Source organism: Hypanus sabinus, chromosome 11, assembly GCF_030144855.1.
Source record: "Hypanus sabinus isolate sHypSab1 chromosome 11, sHypSab1.hap1, whole genome shotgun sequence".
Lineage (NCBI taxonomy): Eukaryota > Metazoa > Chordata > Chondrichthyes > Myliobatiformes > Dasyatidae > Hypanus > Hypanus sabinus.
In genome coordinates, this window is record NC_082716.1 from 53559211 (window position 1) to 53572794 (window position 13584).

Below are 13584 nucleotides of genomic sequence, written 5' to 3' on the forward strand. Positions count from 1 at the left end.
TCAGCCTCCTCTACGCTAAAGTAAACAAATCCAACGTATGAAATCTTTCCTCATTACTGAAGCATTTCATATCGGCAACATACTGATGAATCTCCTTAGCATCCTCTCAAATGCAACATCCTATGGAGTGGCGAGTTATATTTCATTTTCTTTCTGACTTCGGAGAATTCCAGTTGATTTTTTTCCCCCCTGGAGCAAGAGTCTCTAAGCACACAAGCTGCTGCAGAGGTTTTGATAACTTAGTAAGTTGCATTATATAAACCAGGATATAAGGTGAGGGGTAAAGCCTTTCTTCACTTAGCAAGATTCATTAAGAAAACAATAAAAGTTGGAATTTTATAGAATTCAGAATTATTTCCTTGCAAAATAACTATCTTCTCACGAATGATTTGAAATTTATTGTGACTTTGGTATTAAGCTTTTCTGTGGATCAATTAGTACATTTATTTATTTAACTATTATTTCAGCGTTTATTAGTTGTCATGCCAATGCTGATGGGTGAAATTCAGTAATACCTTTAATGCTCGATGCTCCCAGTCAGTCGGACATGTTGCCTGGGCAACGGCCATGGCAACTGGATCAGAGCCTGGGGCTGGCTGCTGTCTCCCTCCCTCCCTCTCTCCCTCCCTCTCTCTTTCCCTCCCTCCCTCCCCCCTCTCTCCCCCTCCCTTTCTCTCGCTCTCTCTCTCTCTCCCACATATACACACACACGCATTTTACAGCAGTTCGTCCGTAGATGATGTGGAAGCCGCCGGAGAATAAAGAGCTCGTACTTTAGAGTCAGGCAGCGCCAGCGCAAAACTCCCTTCCCTTGGCAGAAAGCGGAGGAGACAGGAGGGGGAAAGACAGAAAATAAAAACAGTAAAGGTCTCTGAGAGATTTTCTGTGAGAAAAGGGAGGTTGGAGAAGAGAAGCAATGGACAGCCTGCAGGATGCTTCCCCGTGCTCTGCCGGCCAGTGGCTAGCGGCTCTGCTGCTGAGTCTGTGCTGTTTGTTGACCACTTGCCTCCCGGCAGCAGCTCAAAGCGTGGATTTCCCCTGGCCAGCTGAGGACAACGTCGTGGTGCGACAGGGAGACACGGCCATCCTCAGGTAGGGGTGCAACAGCAACCTGTGACAGACATCCTGTGGCGTGGTGGGGGGGGGGGGACATGATTGTTTACATTCTTGTTCCGCTTTATTTTTCTCTTATACGTAATGACGAACATCTGTGCTGTCAATGTGGTGGCTGGGCGAATGTTTCAAGTTGCTCATGGTTGACCAGTCTGGTGTATTCCCTGTTGTACAACTGTGTGTTTTAATAGTTCCCAGAGGATATAGTTGGGAGTGGGTGCAGAAAAACTGTGTGTGTCCGTACACTGCGAACGCTCTGTGCCAAGCAAAGCACTGCATTGTGCAACGATTCTACACCTCAGCCTGACGCTGCACTCCTGTTTCTGTTTCTCACTGGCAAAAATTGAATTCGTCGCAATTTATTTGTGCCCGTGGCATTCATGAGTTGTTGGGTTTTTATATTGATAAAAATTAAATGAAAAATACCGTAAATAATACTCAGAATGAAATATACTGTCACTGGAATCGTATATTGTTTAATTTGCAGCAATACTGCAACAGTATAGATGTATTAATGGTTAACCTGTAGGAGTTTGTTTTTAAATTTACCAGACTTCAATATGCCACACCTTTTTATTTACCACCTTACCTACAGCGTAAAATAAATGAAAACAGATGTTATGTTATTAAAGTGCCGTTATCCTGACGCATACACTGTCCATTATTTTACTTCCACAGCAGAGAGAAGAAAATCTTTTATTTTCTTCAGAATATGTAAGGCATTGTTGATAACTTAAGAAGTGGCGTAGCTCTGCATGCATGCGGTAGAATCAAACCATATATTAGTACCATGTCGAACAAGGCACGAGAAATTTTCTATTCAATGCGTGAAATTGCGCGAAATATATTTTATACATCTCTAAACTCATTACTGTAACTACTGTACAGATGTCTAACTGATTAGCAGAGTAAAAATCTGTAATCTAACCGTTTTTAAAATGACGAAACTTCCAAGTAATTCTTCATTTCATAATCAAATAATGAGACTAATGTTGAAAATGTTAAGTTGTCTAGGAGGTGTAATTACCAGTAGCGGAAATAAATATTTCAAGAACCGAGTGAAGATCTCAGTTACTTGAATTTTCTAATGTTCAGTGATTGAATTTTATTAACTTTTGTTTGAGTGTGAGATAGAACATACAAGAATATAATCCTCGGGGAAGAATAATTGGTGGGACCAGTTCGATGCTGGAGTAGTGCACCTCCTTTTGGCCAATCAGAGAGGTGGCACCGAGGTCTTTCTATTTCGAGATTGTCGCACCTCAAATGAACGGGGAAACAAACTATTGCTATGTAACTAAGTGAAAACGCAGGAGAGATTTCGCACTCTCTGATGTGCGCAGTTATTGAGAATTTATTGAGCATTAGTAGCTGCTGTTTAGCCATTTCTTAATTTTACTTGAAACAGTCTTTTCTGTCATTCTAAATTTTGACTGCATTCTGTATTGGTGTGTTTTTCTCTCTCAGCATTCTCGTTTAGAACGCGTTATTATTATTACATGTTCCTCTTGGTCACATCCTTATGGTGCAAACGTAATTGTACTCTGGATGGCTTTATGCAATAATATATTTATTGCTGGAGCCCACTAACTACATACTAACAAACAATACATGAAATTTAATAGTGATTTTGTTCTTGCAGTTGCATTCTGTAGTTAGCATTCAATATATGTGGATATGTTTCGGAATTTGAGTTAGCTTGTTTTGAGAACAGGGGAAATACTCAGTTATAGAACATGGAAACGAGCTTTTTTGCATTTTGCATTACGGTAATCCAACACTAATCCCTTTTTATTCTCCCCACATTCCTATCAACTCCCCCCCCCCCCACCTTTATGCTGCATTTTCGTAGAAAATTCTCAGGTGTGTTACAAGCGTAGGGAGAAAAGTGGATGACGAAATTATAAAGCGGGTATCAAGAAGGAGCAATGAAAACGTCAAAAAGCTGGGCTTTGGTACTTTAAGGTTGCGAGGAACGTGAATGGACAAGCATATGGAGGGAAATCCTGAGCCAAGATTATTACTGATTGAAGTTCATTTAACAGTGACATGATGAAGGAAGGGGGACAGAATTAAAGAAAGAGGTCTAGAATTCTGTTCATCCAATTTCCAAACAATATGAAACATTAACACAAGAGATTCTGCAGATGCTGGAAATCCAGAACAGCACACACAAAATGCTGGAGTAACTTAGCAAGTCAAACAGCATCTATGGGAATGAATAAACAGTCGACTTTGCGGGCCAAGAACCTTCTTCAGAACAATTTCTGCTTTTCTTAGTACCAGGATATACAGGAAATAACCATTTCAGTGGTTCTGGCACATTTTTGCAATGTAAAATATTCCCAAAAATTCAAAAATTGTGTAACATTTACCTTATTTGCCCAAAAAGCAACCAGCTTTTAGTAACACAAGTGAATCTGCAGATGCTGGAAATAAATAAAAACACAAAATGCTGGCAGAACTCAGCAGGCCAGACAGTATCTATGCGAGGAGTAGTGACGACGTTTCGGGCCGAAGCCCTTCATCAGGAGTAAATTCATTTCTCCCGCAAGTCTGCTATATCAGGGGCCAAAGTTGTCATTTGCTGTTTACCTGTGGGGATCAAGACCACTAACTAGTGATCTGAGGATTACTATGGGCTGCTGAAGCTGATCTCAACCAGATCTCAGTCTCCCATAAGCTAATTAAACCCCTTACTCAAGGGGAGGAAATTTCATCGACTTTCTCTGTGGATCTCTGGAGAATACTGAGTGACAAAATACAGGCAATTGCCTGTATTTTGCAGTTTCCTCAAAGTGCAGGCATTCAGAGATTGCAGACTTTTCCTTATAGACACCTCCATGTCAATTCCCTAGCAGAAGTGTTTGGCTGTAGTGCTGAAAGGGCTCCATGGTCTCCTTGAGCAAAGAACCTTTCTCCTGCAGATTCAGTTCTTCAGCCTGCCCAGCATGTTCAGACCCTATGGGATGATTTTCCCACCTCCTAGTAGCATTGCAGCAGTCATTCATCTGGAGTTGGAAGAGTGTTGCTGACATCGTAGCGTGTCAATGTAAGTGCTGGTTTTAGAGTTTGCGATGCCAACAGCTGCAAGAACTTGTAACACATCAATGTGGAACATCATGTTAAAGGCAATTATAACAGTTTCAGTGTGGTGTTACCATAAAATCTGTGATGTTGTTCTTTCATGATCCTTAGTATTGAAGATGTTGATGTTTATACTCATCTTAACTACTCTGGTTGCATCTCATAAACCTGAAACTTTAGCACAAAGAAGAACAATGGCAGCAGGCTCTCAAGAATACCACCATTTGTAGATTTCCCTCTGTTGCCAATTAAATTCAGCACACAATAAAATATGCCAGAGAATGGCTTTGTCAAATAACCATACTTGTATATTAATTGCAATGTATGCAAACAACCAAATGATTCAATACATTGTCTCACAACCTCCAAGATTAATGTTTACTGTTTACCTGTGCTGCAAATTACTGCTTGCATTTTAGTTATATTTTATTAATTTATTTATTGTATAAAAATATGGTTCATGTGCTGTTGTGTGGGTGTACCATGTTTCAGGGGAACATTGTTTCATTTGCTTGTATTATGTACAGTCAGATAACTATAAATCTGAACTTGAACAGAAAAATCTTGTTGCTTGTATTTAGATACTACCTGCTCTAGATGGCCCAGGACAGAAGGTTGGTTTGCTGGAGCAGCAGGCTATCAAGAAAGCAAATGAAATATTGGCCTTCATTGCTTATGAGGCTGAATTTAAGAACAGGGAGCTTATGCTGCAACTGTATAGTGTACTAGTGAGGCCACACCTGGAGTATTGCATGTAGTTCTGGTCTCCTTACCTGAGGAAGGGTATACTGGTTCTGGAGGTGGTGCAGAGGAGGTTCACCAAGTTAGTTCTGGAGAGGAAGGGTTAGACTATGAAGAAAGATTGAGTTGCCTGGGACTGTACTTGCTGGAATTCAGAAGAATGAGAGATCTTATAGAAACATTAAAAAATATGAAAGGGATAGATAAGATAGAGGCAGGGAAGTTGCTTCCACTGGTAAGTGAGATTAGAACTAGAGGACATTGCCTCAAGATTCAGAGGAGTAGGTTTAGGATGGAGATAAGGAGGAACTGCTTTTCCCAGAGAGTGGTGAGTCTGTGGAATTCTTTGCTCAATGAAGCAGTGGAGACTACCTCAGTAAATATATTTAAGACAAGGTTGGATAGATTTGTGCATAGTGGAATTAAGGGTATGTAGGTGGTGGAGGTAGGTGGAGATGAACCCATGGCCAGATCAGCCATGATTATATTGAATAGCAGATTAGGCTCAAAAGGCCAGATGGCCTACTCCTGCTCCCATTTCTGAAGTTCTTATGAATTATTCTCCAATATCCTGTTTCAGGGTCTTCTGCCAGTTTTACAGTGAAACACCTTTTTATTAACTTTTTGCATACTTCCTAGACATTTCTTTGGTTTTATGATCAATTGTTTCTCAAGTCTAATACTTTCCTCATACCGTATGTACTTGCTACTTTTAGTTCCTTCCTATTCCTGCTAAAACCATTAACACCTAAACGGGATTTACAGCATGGTACAGTGCAATCTGCCAAATTTGTATGAGAAATAGATGGAACAATGGAACAGATGCCTAAATGGTTTAGATAACTTGTTGATAACATTGACATTGATGAGAGCTTCAGCAATAGATTGCGGAATTTGGGAAGGAAGTGGGTGATGTTGTTAAAATTTTAGTTGGGAATATTTGTGTTAAAAGAAATATTGGATCAAAAGTTGAACTAGTAATTCAAATGTGCTGATGAAAAATAATTATTGTGTTAAAGCAGCAGTAGTTTATGTGAGCCAGCATGAAACTTCCATTTTTAGGTGACAATATGTAAAACATACTCTCCAGATGCACCACATTTAAACTTGTATGGTATAATAAGTAATTTAAGTAGCATGAAAAAATATTACTATTTAATATCTTTTTCTTCAGTTCCAGTAAATTGTTAATACTATTGTTCTCCAAGGAACTTTAGCTGAGGATTATGATCACTATTTCCTCTAAGCTGCATGGGTGCGCAGTAACTGAAATGTTCCCGCGCACATAGTCTTTGTTGTCTCACAGCTGGATTTTTATTTTATGTAATGTTAATATAATTTTGAAATCTATGCTAATATAATTGTAAAATACCCTGTAATTAATTATGTTAGAATATAATCCATAAATTTTCTAAATAATAAACAAAAGCCAACTTTTACTTTCAAATATTTTAGAGCTTCAATGTATTTAGATTACCAGTGTTTAAAGTTACAAATTGTAATAATAAACACAGAATGGAAATTGGTAGCTTATTGTTAATAACCCACCAGCTTGCTGAATGCCAATGCAGTAATAAACATATTATAAAAAAAATTTAAAGTGCTGCACAGTTTTCAGGCCATGTAAAAATTTCCTGCTTAGAGCAATGGTTAGTCTGTGCAGCTGTTTAAAAAAAAATGATCATGAGTATGAAGCCTGTTTGGATCTTTCATTTAAAAAAATTACTTAAAGATTTTAGAAGTATTCTTTTTGTTTTCTTCCCTCTCTCTTTTCCACTGCTGGAATATGGTTCTGTAGTATTTGCTATTCTTTCTGTTTCTCTTTAGATATTCACTTCCAGGAACTGGACATAGCCATATGAGAACTGAGATGATGAGATAGTTTCATTTTATTTTGGTGGGTTGGTGGTAGGATTTGAAGAGAAAGCTGCCCCAGTTTTTGTAGTTTACTTAGGCAGATTATCTGGGTGATCCACTCCATGCACAAATCTGGACTCAAGCAGGATATTGTACTGAAAACTGGAAGTAGGAGTATGGTTGCAGGTTTGAAAGTTTTGTAGTATTAGATGTAAACACCAGAAAATGCTAAGACCTGAAGAAATCAATAAAAGCAAATATAAAATTGCTAGTGTTTCATTTTTTTGACTGTGATTATCCTTAAAATACAGCAGATTTTCCCAATGTCTTATCCATACCGCATTGCTAGTCTATGATTGGTGATCTTCTCAATTTGCTGACAGGGAGGAAATATTGTGACTGCTCTTGAATCCCCTGCTGTTTATTGAATGCACAAGCGCAGTACTGCAAATTAATGAATATCTATGTAGCCCCAAGGAAGAAGTTTGTAATATATTTACTGTGGCCACTGGCTACTGCAGAGAACCAGCAACTACTTGCAGCTAAATACATTGGAGTCTTCCACAGGACAACCGTAAATTGAGGACAAACTGACTATCAGCTGCCAGTGTATATATATATATATATATATATATATATATATATATATATATATATATATATACACATACACACACACACACACATATATATATTATATGTATCACTGTGTCCTGGCAAACTCAACGACACCTGATACTTATCAGTTAACAGCTTGTTTTGTGAAAACAGCTAATTCTGTAATCTTCATGATGTTGCTATAAAGCAGCAGAGCTCAAATGTGCTGACTTTCCCAGCACAGTCTATGAAAACCTCTGTTCATTAGTTCATCTTTCTCGTTAAATCAAGCAGGATGTGTTTGCTTTCCATTTGTTCTGGGAAGATACACAGGAACTGACAAACTTGATCTCAATTGATGCCCACAGAATAACTGATTTTTGAAGACTTTTATTTGTTCAACCTCCATGAAAATATATTAGTTTTCATAATACTCCTGGAATTGATGATTGTTAAGCATTTTGTGAACCTAGTGTGAGAGTGAAGCTATTATTTCAGTCTGTTGGTCAGAATGATAATGTATTTACCCTTCTAAATGGGCAGTTATCACCAGAGTGGATGAGGTAAAACAAACATACATTTTGTTTAGTTGTACATGGCATAAATACATTATAAAAATATATTTAAAATATACTCCATCAGAAATCAAATCTCAGTATATGCTGTTTATAAAATGCAGACGGCAAATAGTCAGATTGAGTGTTGTACACAGTTCAACACAGTGGCCCAAGTTGACTCAACCTCTAACTGATCACATCAGTTTTCCTCTTTTCTCCCGTATTGTGTATATTTATTTCGACATAGAAAGAATACTTAGAGCAGGGTTTCTCAGCCAGGGTTACACGAGAGATCATCATTTTAAAAAAATAAACATTATTTTTTGAACTTCGCACAACATGCAATGCTAGTGCTCGCAGTGGTGGGCAGTGACTGAGCAGACCCATCAGCAAACTCGTTAGAGGTCTTTCAGCCCAGTATGGCAGTGTGCAGTAGGACCATATTTATTTGGTTGAGTCCATTCTCAGTTTTTGACATGAGATAAGGGAGGCCATTGATAATTGGTGAGCGCTGTATTGCACAGAGTAGAGGATGATAGGATGATGAGCATGGAGTGTGTTTTGCGAGCATTGAATAGACTGGCCCAACTTGGGCTGTGATGACAGTCTCTCCATCCTGAATTACCTTCCCCAATTTCCTCTTATACACTGCTGAATGATTTATAGGAGTGAATAAACTCTGCTGATGCAGTAAAAAATTGGAGGGAAATTTTCATTCTAAAGAAGGAATTTTTATGTGACTCAGCTGCTGGGTTTCAAATCTTACTTGAAAACCACCTGGAAGAACCGCAGAACAAAATTGAACAATATTTTTCTTCCCATTCAACACAAGCATATGACTGGGTGAGGGACCATTTCTCTGAATCTTCTGCTCAGCCTGAGAAATGACTTTGAGAGAAATGGAAAAACTTTACGAGCTGCAGTCTGATCATGCATTTAAGATGTGATTTACTGAAATGCCCCTTAACAAGTTTTGGATTTCTGTGAAAGAAGAGTATCCTGCCATTCATAGGAAAGCAATGAACATTTTGCTGCAGATTTCAACTTCTTACAAGTGTAAGCAAGATTTTTCTTGTTTAACAAATATAAGGAGCAAGAAGAGAAATCATCTCATTTCAGCTGAAGGTAAAATCCATGTGTGCATATCTCAAGTTTGACCTGGGATTGAGTATTTGTTCAGCAAAAAATAAGCTTAAGTTTCACGTGCTAGGCTTATATTTGAGTCTGATCTTGTCACTTAGTAAGAAAATGTTTTTCCAAAATCTTGTATAAAATTGTGTCTTAGGCTATATTTTTGTTCATATTCCTTTGGCTTATGGTGTTTAGTAACTTTACTATACACTGTTGTCAATAAATCTTCATGATGTAAATAGCATTAATTAAAATCAACATGCAGCCTTTATTTAAAATAAATCTACTGTGCCTACCTTTAGAAAAATTAAATCCCATTTTGGCTTAAGGCAGTAATTTAACATAAATGTATTATGTTTGCCTTTTGAGTTTTTAAAATTTATAAAAGGGAAAGAAAGAGATTAATTTCAAGAAAGGTAAGCTAAAATTCATTATCTACTCAAAAGAGCATTGACAATTATTTCTGGATTATTGTATCTACAACTTACTCTTCACACTAACAAACTGTGAGCTGGAGATATAATATTTTTTATGCAGGGGTTCCCTGAGACCTGAAAATTATTTCAAGGGTTCCTCCAGGGCAAAAAAGTTGAGAAAGGCTCATTTAGAGAAATGAAGATTACAGTCTGCAAGCAACATAAATGGTACTAACTACAGGATTTCATTATGTGCAGCATCAGCTGAGGTATTTGGTTCCAAGTCAAAATCACTAAGTTACAGGTTTGAATTTCCTTTCTAATTTAAATATGCTTCTGTGCCATTCAACTCCAGTTTGAATGGCTGACTGGAGAATTGATAGGTATACATGATGAGCTTAGATTGGACACTCGGGGAGAATGTGGAAGAGTGGCTGTGGTAGATTTAAGGAAACCTGTTTTATTAAGCAAGTGATTATAATTTTCAGTTCATTACTAATAATATGGTGGAAACAGAATCAATTTGTAATTCATAGAGAGAATTGGATAGATATTTGAGGGAAAATAATTTGTAGGGCAATGGGGAAAATGGATAAATGGGACTAACTGGATTGGTCTACAGTAAAATGGCATGGATTTGATAGCTTCGAATAGCAGCCTATGTCAATTGGATCTGAAAGAATAAGTGTATGGTGAATATGGTGTATGGTGTCTAACAAAATAATATAATTCAATGCAATGCAATTCAGTTATGTTTTCAGTATTCTTATATAAGATTACTTCTTTCTATAAAATATTTGCAAAACAATAGTAGCAAAATAATAAAATAAGCTATTCTAATGGTCATAATTATTCTATCATTCAGAATGTGGATAGAAGGACAATGGCATTTTATGGTTTCAGAGCAAGTCACATTTTAACTAATTTCAGACCAAGGACTTTAGGTGCTTATTGACTTTGCTGGCTTAATATGAATGCTGGGATTATATATTTTAATTAACGTCAATGTTAATCATGGACAAATAAAGGCAGAAGGGCAATTCATTTTAGAATTATGAAACTTTTAATAATGTTGACAGTTCTGTGGCTGCATCCAGTTTCTGTTAGTTTGCCATTTTTTGTCTGATCAGAGAATGCAGTAGTCACTTCATCCCAAGAAACGTCTTTACCTAAAATGCACATGCAGGATTTACAATACAATCATTAGATAGTGATCAACAATCGAACCTTCATTAATTTCTTTATTTTTGTTGGCACAGTTACATTATGCATAAAACTTTCATTGTAAGAACAGTCAGATTGATATAACAAGGTAGATTGAATTCCTAATCTCAGCATTTTAAATCTGCCCCCTAATGAAATCAATAATTGCTTATTTGCTAACAGTGTTGAAATTAAGTATTACTAAATCAGTCAAAGACTTCGACCTTCAAATCATCTGGACAATATTTATCCCATAATTTCTGTGGAGAATACTTATTCATTACTGGGTATATGATTTAAAGTCTCATAAAAATAAAGAAGGAACTAAACTATGTTCTCATGTTTCTTGATTAATTGTACAATTAGCAGTATTTTAGTGACAAAAAATAAGATAATAGAGGGTAATCAGAAATTATTAACTGAAAAAAATTATCAGAGGCTGCTCTTTACACTCCTGTACCTAATACAATCATCACTGAGTGTGTGTATGTGGTCCCCCACTTCTATAGACTGTCCACTACAAGGTTTGACATGTTGTACATTCAAAGATACTCTTCGGCAAAACACAGTTGTAATGCATGGTTATTTGAGTACTGTCATCTTGAACCAGTCTAGCTATTCTTCTCTGACCTCTCTCATTAACAAGGCATTTTCACCCACAGGACTGCTGCTCACGAGATGTTGTTCAGTTTTTCACAACATTCTCTGTAAATTCTAGAGACTGCTGTGCAATGAACATACCAGGAGATCAACAGTTCTGAGGTACTCACACCACCCCATCTGGCACAAACAATCATTCCATGGTCAAAGTCACTTAGATCACATTTCTTCCCATTCTGATATTTGGTCTGAACAACAACTGAACCTCTTGACCATGCCTGTATGCTTTTATGCATTGAGTTGCTGCCACATGACTGGCTGATATTTGCATTAGTAAGCAGGTGTACAGGTGTATCTAATGAAGTGGTCACTGACTGTTTATTAACCCAACACCGTCAAATGTCCAAAACAGAAAGAAAATCAGGAGTATTGGTTTGGATTGTACTTTGTGTATAGTGGATATGATAGTGGCTTTGAATCACTCGCCTTTTGAAGATGTTAAATCCCAAGTGGTTTGCTTCATTATTAACATGCTTGTACTTTTACTTGGAGATCCTAAGAATTGATATAACATTCACTGAGACAGCTAAGTGGGTTTAGTTATTTTGTCTCCCTCAAGAATATTTTTACTACTTCCCAAGATATCATCATCCTTAATTTATGCTCCCAGTAGAAGTAACTTTCTGTGAACTCTTGTAACCTCTCTGTCAGTCAAACCTTCTAAGAAAAGATTTATCTGATCTTTGGTGTTGAAAACAACATTTTTTTTGAGATTTGACTTTCAAAGCAAACCTCTTTTTTATGTTTAATCCAACAGAGGCCTGTCTGAATGATGCATTTTATGGCAAGTAGTCCCTTAAATGTTATTCCCTGAAACAAGTAAATATCAAGATCAAATATTAAACAAACTTTTAACTTACTGAGAAGACCCAAGCTGTTCTATTAATTGAATGGTAATCTGGCCTTAAAATACATAAACTGAACAAAGTTTGATTAGTTTTTCTTTAGGTCATCCCAAGTACATGCTCTTCTGCCAAAAACAAATGTGCTGGCAATCTTTACTCTTCCCTCTGAGTCCTGTTATCATGGCCTCAATCTGTAATAAAAATAATATCTTGAGAATAAATGTATTTTGACTTTGATTTTTGCCTCTCCATTTGCTATTCAAACCATTGAGTTTATCCATTGTGCTGCCTTTCATTCCAAGTACCTCATGTTCACCCAACATAGCACTCCATTTAAGCTTGACAAACCTTTCCAAAACTTCTTCAGTTGATAGTTAAGAATGAGTTTTAGACCGCAAAGAACATTTGTTTCCCCTAATTGTGCTATCGTGGAATTCCTTTGGTTCAGCAACCATGAGGTACTTCTGCAATCGGCTCCACTTCGCTGTTCCATCAGATATTGGAAAACTCAGCAGAAGATGTCCCTCTTTTTACAAGTTTATACTTGCTGATTTCAAAGCTAAACATATCAATTCAAGCTAAGCAAAAGAAATCAGGGAAGTACAATTGGAAGTTCGATATGACATTATAGTCTTACATCCATATAAATCCTTTCTCTCAGGAGAGAATTGTAGTCCAGAATCCAGGAATCTTAGTAGGCAAAGTCTGCATTCCGGTCAAAGCCCATGATGCTTAATAAAGGTCATAATTCAATAGTTAATTTAAATAAGCCAGCTGCGCATTGCTATTCCCTCTCCCCAAACGGGTTTATGGCAGAGCCTTGGTTAATCAGTCCTTTGATGTTTTTCTATGATGTAAGAATACTCCTCTCGGAGATCATGTAACTGCTTTATTGCCATTCTTCAGTCTGCTTTGCCAGTCTTCTGGTTTTCTGTTGTTTTTACAATCTTGACCCTATTAGAAGAGAAAGCCATGGGTTTGAATTGTATTTAATTAACCGCAGAACTCTAAATGAACTGCTTTTGAACTATAGTTACTATTGTAAGCAATGTTATAAAGATGGAGCTGGCACAGTTTCCTAGTTTGTGTTGGGTAGCTCACTCATTGGATGCGGCTGCAAGTCACGAGCTGCTTACAGAGACCGCTGCCCACCTTGCGACAATGCAGCTGGTTCAGCGTGCCGCGTCTTCGGCGAGTGCCTTTCTGACTGTCGATCACTGGCATATGGGGAAGCGAGGAGACCTCCGTGCACGCCGCTGACAAAATTTAATGCCCTCCTTGCCATTGACAGGAAACTCCTTGGAGGCATTTGTCGTTAGGGCCTTCATGGAGTGGGAAGAGCTTCGTAGATGCACCGTACCTAACTAACAGGAGATC

At 37.5% G+C, this 13584-nt stretch overlaps 1 protein-coding gene across 1 annotated transcript in view; it reads left to right on the top strand.

Moving 5' to 3' along the window:
• The first annotated feature begins 674 nt into the window (after positions 1-674).
• The window catches only part of negr1 (neuronal growth regulator 1), a 438781-nt gene continuing 425871 nt past the window's right edge, over positions 675-13584 (top strand). Inside the window, exon 1 of the mRNA XM_059984343.1 lies at positions 675-1092. Within this exon, the coding sequence (XP_059840326.1) occupies positions 917-1092 (176 nt within the window). The 5' untranslated portion in view covers positions 675-916. The remainder of the gene's footprint in view (positions 1093-13584) is intronic.